Source organism: Ostrea edulis, chromosome 4 (assembly GCF_947568905.1).
Source record: "Ostrea edulis chromosome 4, xbOstEdul1.1, whole genome shotgun sequence".
NCBI lineage: Eukaryota > Metazoa > Mollusca > Bivalvia > Ostreida > Ostreidae > Ostrea > Ostrea edulis.
In genome coordinates, this window is record NC_079167.1 from 80,402,372 (window position 1) to 80,426,477 (window position 24,106).

General features: G+C 35.3%; 2 protein-coding genes across 2 annotated transcripts; one reads left to right on the forward strand and one right to left on the reverse strand.

Annotated features, from left to right (window-relative positions):
• Nucleotides 1-1,645: 1,645 nt before the first annotated feature.
• Nucleotides 1,646-9,741, reverse strand: LOC125670726 (elongin-C). The gene is made up of 4 exons (XM_048906083.2): nt 9,631-9,741; nt 5,787-5,974; nt 5,606-5,654; nt 1,646-2,310 (listed from the first exon to the last, which is right to left on the reverse strand). The coding sequence occupies exons 2-4, from the start codon at nt 5,953-5,955 to the stop codon at nt 2,169-2,171; spliced, it is 360 nt and encodes a 119-aa protein (XP_048762040.1). The 5' UTR covers nt 5,956-5,974; nt 9,631-9,741; the 3' UTR covers nt 1,646-2,168.
• A 1,026-nt stretch (nt 9,742-10,767) lies between these two features.
• Nucleotides 10,768-23,839, forward strand: LOC125670725 (C-type lectin domain family 17, member A-like). Its single transcript, XM_048906082.2, has 5 exons — nt 10,768-12,610; nt 14,056-14,135; nt 15,585-15,672; nt 17,648-17,864; nt 23,752-23,839. The coding sequence occupies exons 1-5, from the start codon at nt 12,556-12,558 to the stop codon at nt 23,774-23,776; spliced, it is 465 nt and encodes a 154-aa protein (XP_048762039.2). The 5' UTR covers nt 10,768-12,555; the 3' UTR covers nt 23,777-23,839.
• Nucleotides 23,840-24,106: the final 267 nt, after the last annotated feature.

Genomic DNA, 24,106 nt, shown 5'->3' on the forward strand with positions numbered 1-24,106 from the left:
CATAGTTTATCTGATAAATACGGTTTCACGATTGTAAACTACGGTTTACAAGTCTAAACTATTATTAACGAATGTAATGATAGTTTACGGTGTGTAAGATATAGTTTATAGCTGGTCATTTAATGCGCCGAATTCACAAAAAAGTGATAAACACAGTTTTGTTTAATATAGTTTATAGCTGGTCATTTAATGCGACGAATTCACAAAAAAGTGATGAACACAGTTTTGTTTAATATAGTTTATGAGTAAAAATGGCAGTTAGCTACAGTTTACGATCAAAAACTATAATTAACGAGTGTTAAACATAGTTTATCTGATAAATATAGTATCACAATTTGTGAAACTAGGATTAACAATTGTGAACTATAGTTAACAAATGTAAATTATAGTTTACAAATGTGAATCTGTATTTATCAGCAAAATCTATTGTTAACGTTTATTTAAAGACAGATAAACTTGGATTAGCATTTGTAAACTATAGTTTACAACCGTTAAATATAATTTTACGGATGAAAACTATAGTTAACGAATCGTTAACTATAGTTTACAGTTCGTGAACTATAGTTTACAGTCAATAAACCTAGTTTATCAACTGTGAAACTATGTTTAGCTCATTTTTGTGAATTTGGCGTGCCATACACGTAACCGCAATGAAAACTGCAGGGTGTGAACGTTTTACGTAAATATATCAGATATACTTATAGTTAATAAAGTCACACGTTTATCTATGTACTACAATGGTAGTTCGACATTTGTGATTGACATACAACACCAATACGACATCCAAGAATTAGGTAACCACGTTATCTGTGATACATGCCATTTGTTTTTAAAGAAAGTTTGATCATAAGCACGAAACCACGCATATACAGAACAACCTCCTAAAGGACAGAGCCAGACAATTTCAAAGAGGGAGGTTGTAACTCAAGTTCACCCTAAAAACTGGGTAATAGCACAAAGTGACCCCTTTTCTCTTAAAAATGTTCAGCTAAGGGGAAAGAGGGTGCAACTCCCGTCATATCAGATCCACTCCTCATCAGAGCCGACATGTTTTTGTTTAACAATATATTGCGATCTAAGAGGCACAACTCTTGTTTTCACTTAAGCTGTACATTGTTATTTAACGTTTCTGAACAGAATGACGAAATCTAACCCTATAAATGTCTTGCATGCGTACCGCACAAGATACAATTCTTTCAAGGTTTTGTGAAGTCACAAAGCAACACCACCCAACAGCGGTATTAGCCCTCGCCCTTAACCTTTAGCCATTCGAATGGTGGGGTTAAAGGCGAAATTCTTGGACCCTCGCAGCCTTGCCAGACGGCCTAAAGCGAAAGCATTTGCCAAGCACGTTATCATGTCAAGAACGAAAGTCAGAGGTTTGAAGAGTGATCCAGTAGTTGTCAGCTATATCATATAATAGTATTTATATTAGAACACTTAACACCTCGTTGATACTGTGAGCATCAACAGGTAGAATATGATCACTTCTGGTATTTTCTTTCAAGTAAGGAGAACAGACAGATATCATAACAAAGCTGTCATGACTGTGACATACTAATTATCATCTCATAAATCATAATCTCTCTTAGCTAGCTAGTGTTAAAGTTCACAATCAGTAGAATAAACAGTTGAAAAGATGTTCTTAAATAGAAAGGATTTAATGACAAAAATCTAAATGAGTCATAACACTGAAATGATACACAACAACATGGACCCATCTATCACTTGCTATTGCCCAGATACTTTATATAGAAGCTCAAACAATCCTTGTAAAGTTACAAACATCACAGCGCACAAATGTAGGGAAATAAATCTTAATGACATTCTATAGCGAATTAACTGCTTTTTATAACTTTTAATACACAAATAAGGAATAAAATGCATAATACAATAAAACTCCCACATGAAACTGAACTGTTTTTTTTTTTTTACAATATACTTATCATTCAGTATCTCCTTAGTTCTAGAATACACAGTAAAATTCCAAGGTCAATTATTCGAACGTCAAGTCACAAATTTTAGTAATATTAAATATAACTATAGATACTCAGGGAGTGCCATATTGATCTCTTAAGTGTACTTGTCTTTGCATGTTGAAATTACATGAACTTTGGCACCAATGACAGAATGGGAACAAACCAAGTAAATATAAATATTGATTTTGTTCAACAATCTAAGAAGTTGGCAGCCATAAGTAACTCTAAAGCAATTTCCGGTGCTATTGGGAACTCGGGTATCTCTGTGGAGCTGTTGGTGTATCGTACTTTGTATGTAAAATACATACACACCTTCTGTAGAACATGTGACCTGCAAAAATAAAACAATAGATAGTTTAGGTTTATTTGCTACATGTATATGCCAAGTACTGTAAATTGCTTTCCAGTATAATTTGCAAACACATTAATTCTTCAATCTTGCTTTGTCACATGCCTATAGGTCACATCAAACACCTCAGTCATCTTGCCCTATATTTAATCATTTTTCCTATATATTGGCATGTAAAACTTTGATCCCCTTTTGTGGCCCTAACCTACCCCCCCCACCCAAAAAAAAGGGGGGGGGGGATGAATTTAACAAACTTGAATCTGCACAATGTCAGGAAGCTGCTATGTAAAGTTGAACTTGTCTGGACCAGCGGTTCTTGAGATGATTTTTAAAGATTTTCCCATTATATTGGCATGTAAAACTTTGATCCCCTATTGTGGCCCCACTCTACCTCCAGGCCATGATCATAACAAATTTGAATCTGCATTATGTCAGATAGCTGCCATTTAAATGTGAACATTCCAGGCCCAGTGGTTCTTGAGGAGAAGATTTTAAACAGATTTTTTTTTCATATAGCGCATACAAACTTTATATGTACAGTCCTGTAGTGATAATTAATAGGGTTCTTCTCTTGACAACAAAACTACATGTGAAGTATCAATTCAATTGAGCAAAACCTGTAGCCTGTAGAGCATCTACAAGTTCAGCATTACACACATGGTCCTGTCACTATATCCCTCTCACACTGAATTTCAAGCCTTAGGGGATAGCAAAAACAACAACTTAAAACCACACAACTTGGGAATGTTTGCATATTACTATGATTTAGTTACTCTTGTAAAAAAATTCCTACATATTTTCATAAAAATGTTGTAGTGTTAAATCTAGGATCTAGAGAGGGCACACATATCATATGTTCAAAAGGGCACTTTTCGTCGCGGCAAGACAATTTCGGGGCACTTTCATTGTATCATATTATGATAGTAATAGAATAATCATTTAACCTCCTTGAAAGTTAATACCTGCTGCCTTGATTTTAAACTTTTCAATCAACCTTGTGAAATAAAGAACAACTGTTTATATTAACAAATATTTTCAAAAAATTTATAGAGAAAAAAGGGCATGGTGCAATTAAAAAGGGCATGGTGCCAGCCAAAAAGGGCATGGCGTGGCGCCATGCTAGTTTGCTTTAGATTTAACACTATGTTGAATTCATATTTTAGCCTTATCCCAGCCCCCAGGGGTCATGATTTGATCAAATATAAATCTGCACTACAGTGAAATGCTTGCATATTAATATGACTAATCATGACCAGTGGTTCTTAAGAAGATGATTTTTAAAGATTCTTTCAAAAAATATACCGATGCATACTTATTTTAGCATTTTTAGAATTTGGTGCAGTCAGAGTTGATGCACTATCTGGTGTAATCTTAATCAACACTTCTTCCATGGATGACAATGGATAAATAAAGAATTTCATATTTTAGCGCAACTTTTAATAAAGCGCTCTTGCTTCACTGCCAAAGACGCTTAAATTGAATCCTGCTAAAGTACATGTACTGTACTCCCATTTAAAGTTTTGATCCCCTATTGCGGTCCCACCCTACCTCCAGGGATCATGATTCAACACTTGAATCTGCACTACCTGAGGAAGATTGCATGATACCATCCTATGTCTACCTTTTCTTGATCTCCTCTACTTAGAAAGGGACATGGCCCTTTATTTGAACAATTTTGAATCCCCTTTACCAAAGGATACTCTGTATAAGTTTGGATAAAATTGGCCTAGTGGTTCTAGAGAAGTCAAAATGTGTAAAGTTAACAGATGAACACCCACTCTAGAGTCAAAACCCTGGGGTTGCAAAATTCTAAATTTTGGTAGATCTACATCCTTCGCTGCTTTTTCCTAAATATGCATTGGAACCAAAACCCCTATCCCTGGGATCATGACATCTACAATTTTGGCAAAGGACTACCTACTCCTCCATATCAATTTAGTTGCAATTTAGCATCAATAGCATTAAAGAAAATATCATTTAAATGTTTTATGCATATACATATACCAAGTTTGGCCATGTCCTGGAGTCAGAACTTCTACCCTGTAAATCATGAATTTACAATTTTCATGAAGGCCTCCTTGCTCTACATCATTATGCATTTAGTTTTTCTCACAAATGTGCGATTGTAGAGAAGATTTTTGAATATTTGTAACTGAATGGCAGTTTTTATCTTACCCTAAGACCCCAGGGCTGCAAAAGCCCTCAAATTTATAACTTATGTCATCCTTGACCTAAAGATGCTCCCTACCAAGTTTGATGAAAAATAAAATAATGGAAAGGTAGAACTTTATTATAAATAAGTTAAAAATGTTTCATTAACACATTTAATCAATGACCATTCTGGCACCACCCTGATACCAAAACCTCCTACCCCTGGCACCACCCTGATACCAAAACCTCCTACCCCTGGGATTTTGGTACAGTACTATTTGCTCACTCTAAATATCCATTTAGTTTTAATTAAGTATCAAAAGCATTAAAGAATATAGTTTTTAAATGTTTTACACATAAATACTATATACTAATTTAGCTCTGCCCTGGAGTCAGAACCTCTACCCCAGGGATCATGAAATTGACAACCTGAGTCAGAACCTCTACCCTGGGGATCATGAAATTGACAAACTGAGTCAGAACTTCTACCCTGGGGATCATGAAATTCACAAACTTGGTAGAAGTCTTCCTGCTCTATATGACTATGCATTGGGCTTTTCTTACTGAAGTACAGATGTAGAGAAAAAGATTTTTGAAATTTGGTCAATTTTTGCAATGTCCCTAAGGTCCCATGGGTGCAGGTGTCCTGAAATTTACAACTCATGTCACCCTTGTCCCAAAGATGCTTCATACCAAATGGGGGGGGGGGGGGGGGGGGGGGGGGGGGGGGGGGATTGGAATGGTAGTTATCAAAAAGTAAAAAATGTTTAATTGTTAATGTACGATGGAGGACAATAGACGCTGACCAATTCCAATAGGTCCACTGAGTTTACTCAGGACAGTGAGGTGACCTAAAAAATTTACTTGAGCATATAACTCCAGTAAGCTGACAGCTATACATTACACTGTGTTGACCAATGCGGTTGTTTGACCACTATTTCCTTTCTAAGTATGTAAATTACTGATCAAAAATCATGAAATGAATCCGATCTAATCGAAATTAGAATCTTCTTGCTCCAATACAGTGTATGTCACTCACGGTGAAATATCAAAATACAGGTGTATGAAGGATAAGTAGATCATCTTCAATCAACATTCATTTCAAAAAACATGACTTCATACTTACGGGATTTCCCTAAAATTAATTTCGTTTGTCTCATTCTCCGCAAATTGACCTAAAAATAAAATAAGAATATTAGGCCTATGTCTTATTGGCTAGTAGTTATCCACAACCCTGCAGCATGATGCATTATGTCGTATATAATAAGACGAGAATTTTTCCTAGCTATTCAGTACTAGTTTCATACCTGGACCACTCAGCATAGCCTTTATGGTTCCCGATGTCAATGCATGATCTCTCTTGACAATGAATTCATGACCGTCGGACGACACCAGCTTCACATACATAGCATCAGGTCCCTCACACCCTCCATAAGTCTTCTCCTCCTCGCCCTTATCATCCTTGGAGTCTGACATGTTGTCAGATAAGATCACCCTGTGAACAACAAGGATTAGGTGTACTTTCTGAAACACTTCATATCTAGATTTACATTTCTTTTGCTTTATCTATTAATCAATTTCATCTTTAGACAAATGATAATTGAATATCAAATTTACCTACATATATCTAATATTGTCTGTCAACATAGATGATATTGCTAGTGTGTCTTCAAAATAACATATTTCTTTCTATATATCTATTGAAACTGTAATTTTTATCCAAGGGTAATAACACCCATGTGCAAATTACATAAATAAATCAGGGGATCTGAGATGACATCATGGGAAATAATGCAAATTGATAACACAATTATGGCTTTTTCAGTGGGAAGGCATTACAAGTTTGATTATATCCCAGGGATGCAGGTTCGAGTTTGGGTAAATATGGTGCATGCACCTTCATGGATAGATTAACCTTACTCCTGTCCAACTTGTGAAGATTCCTTCTCAAAAAGACAATAACTGTACATGTATGTTGCAACGTATTTTCACGTGCAACAGGACAGTATACTTCTAATTCACTTCACACCTTTTATTTGATTACACCGTGGCGCTCTCACCAAAACCAGAAATAAACCCCGCTTGACTTACTGTCCACAATATCCTAGTAAAGCCAGTGATTTTTCAACATTCGAATTGGGGGGAAAATTGTCAACATTTTGATCAAATTGGAAAAACCTAGACATTATTGTAAACATGCTAAATATATCATATCAAACAAGAAATGAAACACAAATTCATGTCATTCTTCTTTTATTTTACATATTTAACTTTCTTTTCTTAAGCTCTTAAAATTTTGGACTATTCTTTCTATATCATCTAGAATTGATGCGTCTATGTCTTGCCGTACAAAAACTATTCACATTGAACTTTTATTGAACTTATTTCTAAACAAATATGTTTTTTGCCATTTTTCATTATTGGGAAAAGTGCAAGTTAAATTGGGGGAAAAAATTGGTAATTTTTGGGAGGGGAAAGGGCCATTATTTGGACCTAAAATGGGTATTAAAAATCACTGGAAGCTAACAAAATGGTTTTTTTTCTATTTCAGGAAATTAAAAATCTATCTGATAAACATTTATATGTTGTCATCAATCTAACATTAGGCCTACACTGTACAATAATAAATTAATTCTAGGAATCCCGATAGTTTTCACACGTTTTCAGTGATACAGTACCCTGGCACCTTTTGAGTTTTCCTGTCACAATAATACATGGTGTACTCTGATAAACACTAGTTATTGATCATATTGCTGTTGGTATATCTGTAGCATAGTGTAGATCTATATACACATAAAGAGTGGACAGCCCCACCCTGACTAGAATGGCGGAAGACAGACCTGGCTGGGACTCCGTGGCCTACTGCTCGTTCATCATGTCTTCCTGTACGACCATTAGTCAAGGGAACGAGAGGATGCAGTATCTGGCGCATTACTTTACACCAATTAATCATACAGAAATATTGTCTGCACCATGTAATTTGTAACATTAGAGACAGGACTGCCGATACTTCTATTAGTATAAGGACACATAAACTACAGCTACTTTCAAAGTAAAATGTGCAAATATTTAGGTAAAATCTCATTTCATTTCATATCATGATTGTGCTGCAGAATATATAAAATGTCATACCCATTTTAAAATAAAGTGATAGTTAGAATGTGCCAGTTTCGAGATAAGAGCTCTCCTGTGTAGGAGGTACATTTAGTAGAAGTTTGAGGGCCTAAGTGAATCTACAATCAGTGAGGATGACGATAAAATGTAATTAAAGCGGCTTCTCTTTAAATATATAAATGTAGGAAATACAAACAAATTATCAAAAGAAATGTTTTACTAAAGCAGAAACATAAAAACATTGTAATATTTGAAAGTAATACCCTATTTATGATACCTATGTATCTCGAAACCGGCGTATTGGGCAGTCTCCATGAAGTCTGATAGGCTTGTAGACATTTTGTAAGTCACATTAAACATTATGTTGGATGTAGTTATTCTAAACATCTTATTTGCATAAATTTACAATCAAAATAAATTGATAAATAGCACATAAAGTGTTTGGACATTGTGGTTTATTACTTCTTAAAGTAAAGAACGATAACTATACATGTAATTTTGTTAAGGTATCACATGAATATTCAACGGACTTGCCGAAACAACAAGAATGGCTGTGTTCTATGTCACACCACTAATTATATTGTCCAGTTAATATAATTTTCGTCCATTGCAGTTCTCTCTCATTTTATGCAATTTGTAAAAATAATCAGTCATTTGTGTTTGATGTAGGGAGAAAAGTACACTCGGACTGTTTTCATGTTCGTGAAAAATACATCAATTTGTAGTTTTGTTTGCAGGTGAGAGAGAGAGAGAGAGAGAGAGAGAGAGAGAGAGAGAGAGAGAGAAAAAAACTGTGTAGGGGCTACTTTTGTAGCTGGTATCGACAGTAAGGATGTCTTAGGGTGGATACCAAGTTATGAATATGAGTAATAATCATATTTGATAAAAGTTTCAGTAAATTAATTGTACAATTATACAATATATTCCTTAATGTATATGATAAACATGTACTATGAAAATTGGGAGGGGGAGAGGGGCAGCAAATTTCCCTGTGAGCCAGTAAATTCATACAATTCATAATCCGAGATTCCTCTGACTCTTATCCCCGCTTTTATATTGTGACATGCTTAGGGGAGACCAAATTGAAAACTGGGAATTCAGTGACACCAGCTGATCTACCATCCAAGACAAGAGGATTCAGTTCTACAAATAGATCATGATTAATACGATGCATTCGTCGATTAAACGGCCCCAACACCGACAAATGAAGCATCACTTGAAATAGGTCGTCACCTTGCCATTCGATTTCTTTGCGCATATAAACACACAAAATTCCATCATTTAAATGGTGACAGCATTGTATTAATCATGATCTATTTGTAGAATAGTCTTCAGATAACTGAATCTTCACGTCTTGGAAGATAGATCCGCAATATAAAGCTGTAAGAGGTAGGTAAAGCAGCAACAGCAGCTGGTGTCGCTGAATTCCCACTTTTCAATATGGAGTCCACTCTGACTCTCCCCCACACATGTCATAATATAAAAGCAGGGATAAGAGTCAGAGGAATCTCGGATTAAAGAATTCACTGATCCTACTGGCCAGCAAGTTTTAAATGTTTCGTGAAGACTGCTTGTGTTGAAATTGTGAAGAGGACTGGGCAAATCACACCCTCTGTCACGTTTCCTTACCCTCGCCCCCCAAAATTTTATTGTTTTTATGTACATGAAGGTACAGTATTCACTATAAATAGGCATTACTTAAAATATGTAGGCTTAGATAAAGATCAACATTTCCAGAAGTTTAGCGATCAATTTAATTACATCTGTGTCATTATTGTAAATGAATAACTGTATTTTGTAGATATCAAGACAATTTGATGAAATCATTTCGTGGATTCTCCCAAGTTGCTTGTGTTTACACTCAACAGTACGTTCTACGATTACTCGTGCATGCATGCTTTGTTATGAATGGCGTATGGATAAAAGTATAGAACCAGACACACACAATGTAGAATCATATAACAAATCTATAAGGTACTGACGTCCCATATATATTGTAATAATCACTAAAAATTATTAAATACTCAAAATAATTACCTATATTACCCTAGGAGTCGTGTTTTCCGGCCTTTATGCTGTGGCCTTACCAACAGAGACCCGGATGCAAATGAAGTCACGTGAGTGGAAAACGGGTGCGTCGATTTACCCAAACGGAACACATGGAACTCAATTGTATATAATAAATAAAAATTACCCTATAGTAATTGAATTCAAAATCAGAAAAATAGAATAGACACTGTTGAGGCTTTAAAAGTAGACACTTTTAAGGTGGCCATGCAATTAAGAAATTACCAAACCTAAATAGGGGGCCCTATGAAAAATACATGTGTTTAACTTTATGTACCTAATTTAGAGATTGTTAAGGCGATATATCAAGTATATAAATAAATAAAAATAACAATGAAGTTTAATTAGAATAATCGCTTATATTCTGATATGGGTTTTCAATTCTGTGGGATTAAAGTGAATGTATTTTTAAAAACATTTCCGAATTAATGTAGGCCTAATAATAATTGCTCATTATTGAGGATTGAATTAGTTATTGTAATGTAAACAAAGACATTTCAATGTTATATATGTCTCAGATATTAGCCTTAGAGTTGTATTTAAACTATTTTTGTTATGTATTTTTGTGTGTGTGTTTTAGTTCACTTGAGCAGAAAGCTCTACTGAGCTGTTGTCCGTCGAGATGTCCGACGATCTGTCCGTCTGTCTGTAAACGTTTCACATTTTCGACTTCTTCTCTAGAATCACTGGACCAATTTCAACCAAATTTCACAAAAATCATCCTGGGTTAAAGGGGATTCAGGTTTGTTCAGATGAACGGACAGGCCCCCTTTGAAGGGGAGAGAATCACAAAAATAAGGCGGGGATCAATTAAGAATCATCTTCTCAAAAACCACGGGGTTAAAAAAGATGTTTACATGAAACTTTCCTGATATAGTGCAGATTCAAGTTTGTTAAAAGCATGACCCCTGGAGATAGAGTAGGGCCACAATAGGGGATCAAAATTTTACATGGGAATATATAGAGTGAAAATCTTTAAAAATCTTCTCAAGAACCTCTAGGACCGAGAACTTGAAATTTACATGAAAGCTTCATGACATAATTTGCAGATTCAAATTTGTTAAAGTCACTGCTCCCCGAGGGTAGGGTGGGGCTAAAATAGTTTTTTTTTTTTTTAAAAAATGCGCCTGAGTATAAAGGGAAAATTTAAAAAAAAAATCTTTTCAAGAACCATCCGGCCAGAAAAGTTCTTTACTTGGCAGCTTCCTGACAAAGTGCAGATTCAAGTTTATTAAAATAATGACCCCCGGGGGTAGGGTGGGGCCACAATAGGGAGTCATAGTTTTTCATGCGAATATGCAGGGAGAAATTTTCTCAAGAACCACCAGACCAGAAATGCTGGAATTTACATGTAAGCTTTCTGACATAGTGTAGATTCAAGTTTGTTAAAATCATGACCGCGGGGGGTAGTGTGGGGACACAATTTAGGGGATCAAAATTTTACTTGTAAATATAGAGAAAAAAATTTAAAAGTTTTCTTGTCAAGAACCACTGTGCCAGAAAAGTTCAAATTTACACGAAAGCTTCCTAACATAGAGTAGATCCAAGTTTGTGCAAATCATGATCCTGGGCGGTAGGATGGGACAACAGAAGGGGATCAAAGTGTTACATATTGATATATAGGAGAAAATCTCTCGGACTATCTAAGCTAGGGCTTTCATATTTTGTGTATCCATTCTTTTTGGAAAGTTGACCTTTCATGTGATGCAATGATTTGCGATCTTGTGACCTTGATCTGGAAGTTTGACCTACTTGTAATTTAAAAATCTGACTTATTCAATATGTCCTGAACTATCTATTAAGGTAGGTCTTTCATATCTTGTATACAAATGTATGTATATTTTATGGCAAGACCTTTCATTTAATATCATGATCTTTGACCTTGTGACCTTGGACTAGGAGCTTTAAGAAAACATAACCTATCAAATATATCTGGAACTATCGTAGGTGGGGCTTTCATATTTTATATACAGATTCTTTATAGTAAGATCTTGTACACAATGGTGTTTGATCTTTTGACCCATATGCACTCTTTAAAAAACCTGACGTCGTCAATATCTCCGGGAGTATTTAAGGTAGGGCTTTCATATTTTGTATATAGATTCTTTAAATACAAGACCGTATTATTTCGTGAAGTTTGACCTTCGAATTGGACTTACTTTTTAAAGCTCTGAACTATTCAATATCTCCTAAACTATTTAAGGTAGATATTTCATATTTTGTATATAGGTTTCTTGTGGCAATGTCATCTTTTATTTCATACTGACCTTAGACCACGTGAGCTTGAAATTTGACCTACTTTTAAGAAAATCTAACGGAATGCCGTTGTCTATATAGGGTTTTATTTGGAGACGTTGAGTTTACCAACAATAATGAGTGTAACTCAGATTTCGCATCGATTGATTACTTTAGGCCTAAAAGCAAGTGTTTTGTGTGAAATAATGAGGTAGTGTTTATTTCAAACAAGATAACAAAAGATCCAAGGTTTTCAGAATCATAAATGGATTGATTGATTGAATATTGTTTAACGTCTCTCTCGAGAATATTTCACTCATATGGAGACGTCACCACTGCCGGTGAAGGGCTGCAAAATTTAGGCCTATATGCTCGGCGCTTACAGCCTTTGAGCAGGGGGGATTTTTATCGTGCCACACCTGCTGTGAGGCGGGACCTCGGTTTTTGCGGTCTCATCCGAAGGACCGCCCCATTTAGTCGCCTATTACGACAAGCAAGGAGTACTGGGTACCTATTCTAACCCGGATCCCCACGGGATATGAAATATAAAGCCCTTTCTCTGGATAAGGTATAACCAAGATAATTTTGGAAGACAAAGATAATGAACATGAAATAACAATCCCATTTTCTAGATAAGATAACCCAGCGAATTCCGGAAGAATGAGTCTCTCAATAGTCCTACTATTTTTTCTGAACGCATGCATATGTGTCAAAGGTAAGCTCATCTTAGATTAATGAAACAGGCTATATGTTCCTTTATTGTCATGTGTCTGTCTGTATATCAATCAAACCCGTCTCGCGGTCTTCTGGACACTTAATCGTTATGGGTCAAAAGAGACAGGCATGGTGTCAATAATTGTGAACATCAGATATATTCTTAAAATTTTTAATTTTACGTAAAAAGGTATTATATAGATTTTGGGAGTTTTTGGCTATTCCTTAAGAACAATTGGTATTCTCGGTCGAATGATATGGCAAATTGGGATGTAAACTTTGAACATTATAGTAATGAAAAATGTGTACACTTTGCGGTAGATTCAGAACTTTTATTTTAACATTTAAAATCTGAGGAAATATCGAATTATACATCAGCTTTGGCGAAATGATTCCTTTCTATTGATTAAGTATAAACAAATTAATAGTTAGCTCGCAATGTAGTTTTTGAAAACGTTTTATTGTTGGAACGATAAGAAAATATCAAAATCAATACAAGTGAAAGTCTTTGATAAAAACTCCATAAAAAAGGATACGCTGGTGCGACCCTGAACGTCATGCATAGGTTAAGATCGAGGACCTTCTTCATGTCCCTTTATGAGTAAAATAACCCCAAATATGGGTTGTCAAAAATAATAGAATGGTGTAACTATAATGTTTCGTATATCACCCATGTATGATATCATAGATGGTGAAGTTGCTGTGTAGTCTAGTTGATATGAAAATCTATATAGTGAAACAAAGATTCATTGAATTATCATTGGATTGTTTGTGCATGCAGAACACTAAAATTCTATGTAAACTATTTTTTGGTATTAAATGCTTTCAAAGGAAAAAAAACAAAGAAATAAGGAAATTGAAGACCAGTGGATTGAGTACTGGCTTTAAATTGGGGAGGTCATCAGTACGAGCACTTATCATACCATGACCGCATCAAGACGTAAATATAAGTAAAGTCTTGCGGATCAGATAAACAAACCTCTCACAGCTATGGGCACCACGCAGAGGTCTAAATATGTGACACTTCTATCTAATACAGTTATGAATATGAATGAACAGTGATTAATCTCAAAATTCCCATAAAGAATACAGAATAAAGAGTAGGGCATACACTAACCCCTAGGCACAGAAAAAGTGGGATCGGGTACCTAGGAGGAGCAAGTATTCCCTGCCGACCGGTCACACTCACTGTTAGTCCTATATCTTCATCAGGCAAATGGAGTAATCCGTAGTCAAATCAGGATATAAAAAAACCGGCATAACAGTTGGTATGAAACATATCAGACAGCATTTGACCAATGGCAAGTTGCATTTATAAATTAGATTTTGATACAGACTACAGAATTAAAAAAATGCGGAATTTAATCAATGCTGCTGAAATCCCTGACACAATTCAAGTTCAACGAAACATTTTGTGAACTAACAATGAATGATATTAAATTACAGCCTGTGAGGTGGGATGGGTGCAGTTTAAGACAAATTGTTACATGTTTAGCCAGACTACATCGACCTGGGGAGAAGCGGAGGTATGTTTCTTTTTAAAATATTTTATTCATTACATTATGATTTATGCAGTGTTCTTATTTTTTTCTTTTCAAGAAGTAATCATAGCTGTGAAATGTAAGATGGCTCTTTAGGACCAGTGAAAGATTTTTTCTTCTTCAAAATTGTTCCCAGGAAATAAAATTCTTTCCAATAAAATTGATTTCATTCTCACAAAATTAATTCTGTTCCCTGAAAATTGATTTCGTTCCAACGCAATTGACTTATTCGCACGAAATCAATTTCGTTGCACGAAATAAAATTCGTTCCCCTGAAATTGTTTTAAAATTAAATTCGTTACCATAAAATTAGTTTCCTACCCACAAAATAAAATTCGCTCCCACAAAATGAATTTTGTTCCCACAAAATAAGATTCGTTTCCACAAAATGAAATTTTCTCGGTATTTATCCATCAAATGACTTTGAGCTTATGAATTGACTAAGTGCATAATATTGAATCACTAGTCCAATTAAAAACTACTTTGCTTTGTTTTATACATGTATTAATCAACCCCTGAAGCATTATTAGGCACGCATCTATATGTCATTAAGAGATTTTACATGCAGTTTGTGGCCATGCACTTGAGTGCTTTTATGAGCAGATAGGATAGTAATTAATGTTCTATGTTTTTTTTGATGTGCCATCTTTTTGCTGCATCTTTGTAAGTTCTCTTTCTTTCTAATTTATATATATTTTTGTGATTCTGATCCCCTTGTTAGTAGATTGTTATCTATATAGTTCGTCATTTGAATAAATGACATTTTTCATACTAAATTTAAATTTGCCTTATGTTTATACATGATACAGCAAAAACTAGCTGCGGTGACCATTCTCAGCATTTTAAGACAAAAGAGATTTTGCATGCAGTTTGTGGCCATGCACTTGTGTGCTTTTATGAGCAGATAGGATAGTAACTAATGTTCTATGGTTTTTCTGTTATACAGCCAATACTTCTTTTTTCTCGCTTTATAGCCTACGCTCACCAGATGCAGTCCAAACATAATATACAATTAAAGTTAATATAGAGTCCACTCATAATAAAATAAAAACCGCGCGTAAACGAATTTTAATTCGTGGAAACGAATTCTATATCGGAGGAACCAATGCCTTTTGTTAGAACAGCTCTTGTTTCGTGGGAACCAAATTTATTTCGTGGAACGAATATTTTAGAAAGATAATCCTAAACCTGCCACGTGATTCCGTTTGAAAACCACATTCTGGCTTACCATCACGCTATCTAAGTATGTGAATTAACAATGTAATCTCTTGTTACATAATGTACTTAACCACGTGTTTTAGTTTGGTTTTGCTTATTTAGGTCAATGCATAACGCATAATTTGAAGTTAGTTTATTTACTTACATGTAATGGTAGAAGTTATGAACTCCGATGTCAATATTGCTTTTATTCATGAATGACATGCATACTTCTAGAGTATCTGTAATGCCTTTCATTCAAAACTTGCCGAGCCAATGACAAATGAAGAAGCGGAATTCTTAATCAGCCATAGCCAAAACCAAGGTACGTAGAATACAGATTCCCTTTGAAAACGTAAAACGATACATTTTGAGCATAAGAATGCCTAAAATGTGAAAACCGAAGCTGACACACATATACATCCGATCCAAAATAGCAATTATTTTCAAGTTAATATTGGCAGCACTAAATCTTTTGTAAAACCAAAATATCTAATTTCTAGTGAAATAAAGATGAGAGAGAGAGAGAGAGAGAGAGAGAGAGAGAGAGAGAGAGAGAGAGATGATGATGATGATGCCCAGATCTCTGCAAAGTAAATTAGAGGGTTTTTGCCAGAGTTATCTGTCCTTGTAGAAATGTAGAAAAAATGAAATATTTTTATAATTTGGATGGTGACCTTTACCTTTCTTTGCATATTTTGAAAAACCATGGTATTAGGAATTTTTTCATCATGAGGTTTCATTGGAAATTATATTCTAATTGACTTTATTTGCCAGAAATGTGTTTTTTCTCATAGGGATTAATGTTAATCTCTGTAAAAAATGTCTTATTGAGTCTGGAAATTCTTTTTGGTGAATCAGTGTAAATTATCTTCATTTATACCGATTACATAGCAATTAATTCTTGAAAAACAAATCGGGGGTTTCATGGATATCTTAAATAAGTCACGTTGGAGATTGAATGTATGTATCTATTATAAAAGCTAACCATTAATAACCAGCTACTAATGACTGGCTAATTAAAAAAAAGAAAAATTGGCTACGAGTAGCCGACAACTTGAATTCACTTTAATTTCAGAAAGTCAGCCGCTATATGGAATAAAGGCCTACACGAATCTTGTTTACGTAATAAAGAATTAAGGTTTAGATATATTGCTGGTCTCTTTGCTTTAAGAAGGTCCAAACATAATGAGTGATCTATGTAATGTTCAACATGAATATGATTTGTTTTCAAAAAGGTGACCCGGTCCCTTTAATTTCAGAAAGTCAGCCGCGATATGGAATAAAGGCCTACCAATAGCCAGCTATAAGGTTACTGGGTTTGAAAGTGATTATCAATAAAAAGCCTGCCAACATCCAGCTATAAGGTTACTGGGTTTGAAAGTGATTATCAATAAAAGCCTGCCAATAGCCAGCTATAAGATTACTGGGTTTGAAAGTGATAATCAATAAAGGCCTACCTATAGCTAGCTATAAGGTTACTGGGTTTGAAAGTGATAATCAATAAAGGCCTACCTATAGCTAGCTATAAGGTTACTGGGTTTGAAAGTGATAATCAATAAAGGCCTACCTATAGCTAGCTATAAGGTTACTGGGTTTGAAAGTGATAATCAATAAAGGCCTACCTATAGCCAGCTATAAGAAACGGGTTACTGGGTTTGAGTGTTATTATCAATCAAGTTTATTAAGATGGCGAGGGGCCAATTCCTATCAGAATGTGCTCTCGAATTCCAAATTTACGTGGCTTCCGGTAGCTAACTCTTGCAGCTTCATATAACTGACTACTAGTAACCGATTTTTCTATTTCTAAGTGGCCAGTTACCTCGGATTACAATTTGAGGATCCTATGCACCAAACACAGTGAATCTTTGGTTAGCGCACTTGTTTCGTGATCGGGCAGCCTATGGCGATATTTAGATGGCAATTGCTCCTTCTCAAAACGCTCGGTATTTTGAAGTTAATGTAGTATCAGGCTATCTGCACTAAATGTTTTAACTAGATTAAAATTATATAACCGATGTTCCCTTTCATAAGAAGTATTGGGATGCCAATGAAAGAACCCGTTCATTGCTGCTGCCCTGGGCTCTATGTGTAGATCTAAATGTGTGATGTCGTCAAAAAGGTGACAAAATATCGATTCCATGCAAAAATGTGCATTACGTCGGTAATGCTTCAGTACCCTATTCATTATCATTAAGACTTTGTATGTATGATGTATTCTTTAACAGCTGGAGAGGTTTGGTTGGGAATATCAGTTCATTATCATTAAGACTTTGTATGTATGACGTATTCTTTAACAGCTGGAGAGTTTTGGTTGGGGATATCAGATATCATTGAGGAAGATAGATGGATATACTCGTCAAACCAGCAACCAATCCTAGTGAATAAATTTCATCCCAGTCAACCGAACGGGTACACGGGTTCAGGTTGTGTAGCAGTATGGAAATCGTTTCATGGACTTTGGGCAGACGAACCATGTAGCAGACATTATGGGTTTATATGCCAAAAACCACCAGAGTAAGAATTTCATTTTTACTGGTGAACTAAGTAATCTATCTAAATCAAAACAGACAGAAAGAACAACTTGTGGACAGTTTAGATTTTAATTTTGGAACTACATGTATTTATAACACAGAGAACTACATATATGAGAATTTTGGACTAAGGTATATACATTTGTACATAAAAGGTGAAGAAAACGAACAGTGATCAATCTCATAACCTCAATCTACTTAAAATCAGACTTCTTAGATCCGTACCGTATACTCTGCGTAAGCGATTGTGAGCGTATTCTAGGATCTGATTTTTTATTAGATTGTCTCATAACCTATAAGCATTACAAAATAGAGAATTGAGCAAACACGGACCCCTGGATATACGTATTGATGTATTATAACACATATGTGGAAATTCGAGATTGAATTACGGTATATAACACATATGTGGAAATTCGAGATTGAATTACGGTATATTGATAACAAAAAGAACTACTTGTAGACATGGGTTTTTTAAGATTTGACAAATATATATTAGCTATAATATTCATATAATTTCACTATACAAAAGCGTCGCGTTCTATACTACTGGTGTAGGCCTATGTTTTACTCTCAAGGTCAAGAAGTCATGGTCACACAATTGAATTTTGACGTCATTCGTTAAGAGTTTACCATTGACATTCTTGAATAAACATTTTTTGCGTCTCAGATAAACATGAAGCTTCCACAACATAGGATATAAGAAATTGCTCCATATCGATCACAAACGTCATTTTTTTCATCACCCAACGTATCATTAAAAATCTGTTTGATCTCTACTTTTTGTTATATACGTGAGAAGAAAAAATATCTTGCTGTGGCCTTCAATTCGACATTTAGATATATCGACGACCTTTTGTCTATCAATGATAATAACTTTCATTCATATGTTGATTTGATATATCCCTGTGAGCTCGAAATAAAAGACACCACAGAGTCGTCCATTTCTGCTTCATACTTAGATATTTTATTGAAAGTAGACATTAACGGCAAACTGACAACTCATTTGTATGATAAACGGTCATGATTTCAGCTTCTCCATCGTCAACTTCCCATATTTATGTAGCAATATTCCATTATCACCTGTATATGGTGTATATCTCTCTCAACTGATTAGATACACAAGATCTTGTTCTGCGTATAGTCAGTTTTTAAATCAAGGCATGCTGCTGACAAACAAGTTGATGGTACAGGGGTTTCAACAGTCACGATTAAAGTCAGCATTTCGCAAATTCTATGGTCGTTATAACGATCTAGTTTGCCAATACAATCAAATGCTGTCTGACGTGTTTCATACCGATTGTTAGACCGTTCTTGGCACACTGATTTTAACTGCGGATAACTCCGTTTACCTGATCAGGAGATAGGGTTCACAGCGGTTGTGACACGTCGACAGGGGATGCTTACTCCTCCTATGCACCTGATCCCACCTCTGGTGTGTCCAGGGGTCTGTGTTTGCCCAACTATCTATTTTGAATTGTTCATAGGAGTTATGAGATTAATCAATGCTCGTTATCTTCTCCTTTCATGTATGATTACGTCCGAAATGTATATAAATGTGGATATATTTAAAATTCCTTCTTAGATTATTACTATGAAAATCTTAATCTTACGATTTCCATCTAATTAAAACACATATTGCAAGTCTATTTAAGGAATGAAAGTAATTTTTATTTGTTTGATGCTGCATAAATTAATTTGGGGCAGTTTACGCATTATAAACCGCGAAACAGTTTATAAAATTGCGTAAACAGTCCAAACTTACTTTATATCGTACAAAATAAATACAATTACTATCATTCCTTATAATTCAATTTAGTACACCGCGTTTGATATTATTTGATGGATAATTCTAAAGAAAATATCAATTCTACATGACGTGGATCAATATCGCCGTAGCAACAAAATGGAAAATGAACGGCCAAACGTATTGTGACGTCATTCCTTTATGAACCAATCATTTGCGTGTAAGAAGTAGAATTAAAAATTATTATGTTTTCAAAAAACTCCCCGTCGAGGCCTCATTACGTCATTTACGTATATACCTCTATCAAGTGACGCAGACAGATTTGTATATTGCGAGTCCGCGATTCTCACGCGGGCATATAACAATAAAGAAGTAGTTTGTAGTTAAAGTTTAAAATGTAGACAATAATAGTTTTAATATAAAAGTATGGATTTTAATCTAAACATAAAATGATAAAAAATCACTAAAAAGTAGGGAGACTCTGTTCAAATCATAGCGTAAAGTAATGGACTTGATGTTTACGTTCTTGTTTTGAACTGTATACGTTTGACGTTATGTTTCGTGTCATTAAACAGCTAGTGACGTCACACAGTGTACGCGACCGCGTGGTTGTGTAGTTCCTAAGAAATCGCTATCCCATAATGCCTAACTGCAAGAATTTGGTTTGTGAGAAAACGAACTCTGGTGGAAGTTTGTGTTTTCAATTGGAAGATATAGCAGAATACAGGACTTTCGAGATACGGATCCACACCCGTTGAACGTAATTTGTAGGGCATGTCACTTCCGGATTACAATAACAACTAAGTTAACAAGCATGAAATACGTCAATTGCTATCAAATTACTGTATTAAAATGCTATTTTTCAAAGAAAGGGATCACTACAATCATTTATAAGAAAATGCATTTTGATATGTGTGTTGGCGAGGAAAACAAATCTAGGGAATATCTTGAGGATATCGATAAAACTTCACGCCTTCCATCCAAGGATACGCGTCTAAATGCGCCTTTTTCTTTCCATCTAATTTACATCCAGGTACTAAGCACCATTAGTCACTTGGATCATCATCGTGGGACTATGCATAGCTCTTTACGGACCGTCTACTAGCGAAACACCAGTTGTATTAATGTCAACTTTGCCCTACAATTGCTTACTATCACGTGACCGCAGTGTATAAACGTCAAGTCTAATCGGTCGTTCCGGCACATCCCGAAAGTTCCGTATTATATGATACATTTTAAGGTTATGAATGATGTGGTGGGGTTCTCTATTATACGGGTAATATATTAAACATAGTCCTTTTTAAGAAGCTTTGATTGAGAATTTCAAGTGACCTTTCAAAAGTAATAACTGACCATTCTCCTTTACACGCAAAACGAACATTGTATGAAGACATATTACATACCTGTAAGTTAAGACATATTCTATACCTGTAAGTTAAGACATTCTATACCTGTAAGTTAAGACATATTATATACCTGTAAGTTAAGACATATACAGGTATTGCGCATGCGTTGGAATGGCAAGTTGGAAGTTTTTTCAGCTCATGATGAACTGAAGAGAAAATGGTTTCACGATAGAGGTGTGTGCATAAAAGTTCACGTCAGCTGCACCATTTGTAAGTGATTAAGAATGACAGAGAACGGAGACAAACAGACACGTAGACGGTCGTCAGACGGGCAAACTCCCAAACCATCATCCAAAATGTTGAAAATGGCGGAAGGGGACAGTGGTGACAGTGATGACGTTGGAACCAAAATCATTGACCAGATGACTGTAATAGCGGACGCTGTGAGTCAGCTCCAGAAGGGTCAGAAAGAACTACGTTCATCTTTCGATAGTAAGTTTGATAAATTCAAGAATGAGTTCATGGCTAGTATTGATAGTAAATTCAAAGCAATGCGGTCAGATTTTGACCTTGAACTTGGTAAACAGCAAAGCCAGATCGACAGTTTGTCACGGTCAGTTGAGTCTCTTATTCATCGAGTGAAAGAGGTAGAGAAAGTAGGACACAGTTACGCAACTCAACCTGGATCAGCTGTTCACCATTCCAGCACCGTCAAGGATTCGGAGGTAACCATAATAGCTAGTAATATACCTCAGTCAGACGATGAGGACATTCTACAAGTTGCACAGGATCTTGTTGACTGTCTGAGTGATTCGATTAGTGTAGTCGCGGCTGCTAGGCTCAGGAGTCGGATTCAGGGGAAACCAGGGTTAGTGAAAATCAGTTTCGCAACTGTCGAGGAGAAAGTAGAAATACTACGGAAGAAACGCGACTTGAAGGGCAGTCAAGCGTACAAACCTGTTTTCTTAAGGTCCTCTAAATCCCACACCGAGAGGCTCATAGAACTTAACGCGAAAACACTACTAACTCAAATACCGAATGGAGAACAATTCCGTATCACTTCGAATGGACGGATAGTAAAGAAAGATTCTGACCGTCAACACAGCAATTTCTCCGCGGACAGCAACAACCGCGATCAGGATCATCAATAGCAACCTCCCCGGCCCATAGACACTATAAAACTAGGTCACATTAATGTCTGTGGATGGACCGACGAAAATGCAGAACTTAGAAGCCAAATTATCAATGCCATGAATTGTGATTTATGGAACAATACACGAGAAAAAGAAAATATGTTTGTGAAATATAAAGGTAAACAAAATGAATCATATTTACTTACACTGGAAATTTTACAAAAAATGCAGAAAATCTTGTTAAAGCTGGAGGACGGGCACTTGGAAAAATTATTTCTACAATACACAATAATAAAGAATTTGGATTTACTGCTTACGAAAAATTATTTTACTCTTGCGTTTTACCTATATTAGACTATTCGTCCAGTGTTTGGGGGTTCAGAAAATTCCAGTCAATAGATAATGTTCAAAATCGAGCCATTAGATATTTTTTGGGAGTACATCGTTTTGCGCCTTTATTGGCAATCTATGGAGATACGGGGTGGATACCCAGTTAATATCGTCGATGGATTAATATGATAAGATTTTGGAATAGAGTATTGTTATTTGACAGTGAACGCATTACTAGAAAAGTGTTTGAAATGGATTATGATATATGTAGAAACAACTGGTGTAGTGCTCTGAAAGAAATTTTGCAAAATTTGGAACTGGAAAGTTATTTTGACTCAAAATTGTTAATAGACATGAATGTTCTTCAAACAAATATGCATTACTATTACTCAAATATCTGGAAAAATGAAGTACTTAAAGTACCTAAATTGCGAACTTATGTGTCTATAAAATCAACCTTTGGTCGAGAAAATTATGTAACATTGGATATGCCAAAATACTTTAGGTCAATTATGTCGCAGTTTAGATGTGGTATTTTACCTTTAAGAATAGAGACGGGAAGATATTATGGGGAACCTGCTGTTGAAAGAATATGCTCATTGTGTTCATTAAATTGTGTGGAAGACGAAATTCATTTTTTACTCTATTGTCCATTGTATTCTAAACTCAGAACAACTTTGTTTGAAAATACGGGATTTGATCAAATGTCAATGTCAGATGTAGAGGTTCTTCGAATGTTAATAACAAACTACCCAAGGCAATTAGCAAAATACTTGTACTCCTCCTTTTCTCTTAGACAATCTATTATATTTGGAAAAATCAACAACTGAGCTATTTATACATTATATACTTATTATACATGTATACACATGTATGTATATATAATTATAGAAAATGTTATTATGCGCAATTATTTGCATTATATATCATTATATCAATGTTTAAAGTGGCATATAGGCCCGACGGGCCGGGTGTTTATTGATTTGTGTATTGTGATAAAATTGGATGTATGAATATATGTACACATGCCACTATAATAAATAAAATTACTTACTTACTTACTTACTTACACCTGTAAGTTAAGAACAATGAATGAATACATATTATATACCTGTAAATTAAGACATATTCTATACCTGTAGGTTAAGACATATTCTATACCTGTAAATTAAGAAACTGTACATTGGTTGCATTTTTCAGTCAGTCAGATGCCGTTAGTTTTATCTTAACTCTACACAAACTCTCATGAGGACGTTTTACTTTACTTTAATTACATATGAAATGCAGGGTGATTTTATTTAGTTTTGATTTCAGATCGCCTGGAAATATCATTGGATGAATCAAGAATATTGTATGGCATGATTAGTGTTGCCTTCCTCCATTAAAGGCCCTAAAAGGTTGACTAAGTTTGTCTGTTTATTTTAAATCAAGTGAGGATGTAATTGGATGAAAGGTAAAGATAACGAATAAGTGACCAATCTCGTAACTCGTATAAGTAATACAAACTATAGAGATTGGCAAACACGGATCCCTGGATATACTAAAGATGGAAACAGGTACCAAGAAGGCGTAAGCATCCCCTGTCGACCGGTCACACCCGCCGTGAGCCCCATGTCTTCATCAGGGAAACGGAGGTATCCGCGGGTATAATAAACAGACGATACATCTA

Coding starts and splice junctions, on each gene's coding strand:
- LOC125670726 (XM_048906083.2), bottom strand. CDS start 5,955: ATGTCAGACTCCAAGGATGATAAGGGCGAGGAGGAGAAGACTTATGGA. Junction 5,655..5,786: donor GGCTATGCTGAGTGGTCCAG/GTATGAAACTAG, acceptor TTTTATTTTTAG/GTCAATTTGCGGAGAATGAG. Junction 2,311..5,605: donor ATTAATTTTAGGGAAATCCC/GTAAGTATGAAG, acceptor TTATTTTTGCAG/GTCACATGTTCTACAGAAGG.
- LOC125670725 (XM_048906082.2), top strand. CDS start 12,556: ATGAGTCTCTCAATAGTCCTACTATTTTTTCTGAACGCATGCATATGT. Junction 12,611..14,055: donor CGCATGCATATGTGTCAAAG/GTAAGCTCATCT, acceptor ATTAAATTACAG/CCTGTGAGGTGGGATGGGTG. Junction 14,136..15,584: donor CGACCTGGGGAGAAGCGGAG/GTATGTTTCTTT, acceptor GCATACTTCTAG/AGTATCTGTAATGCCTTTCA.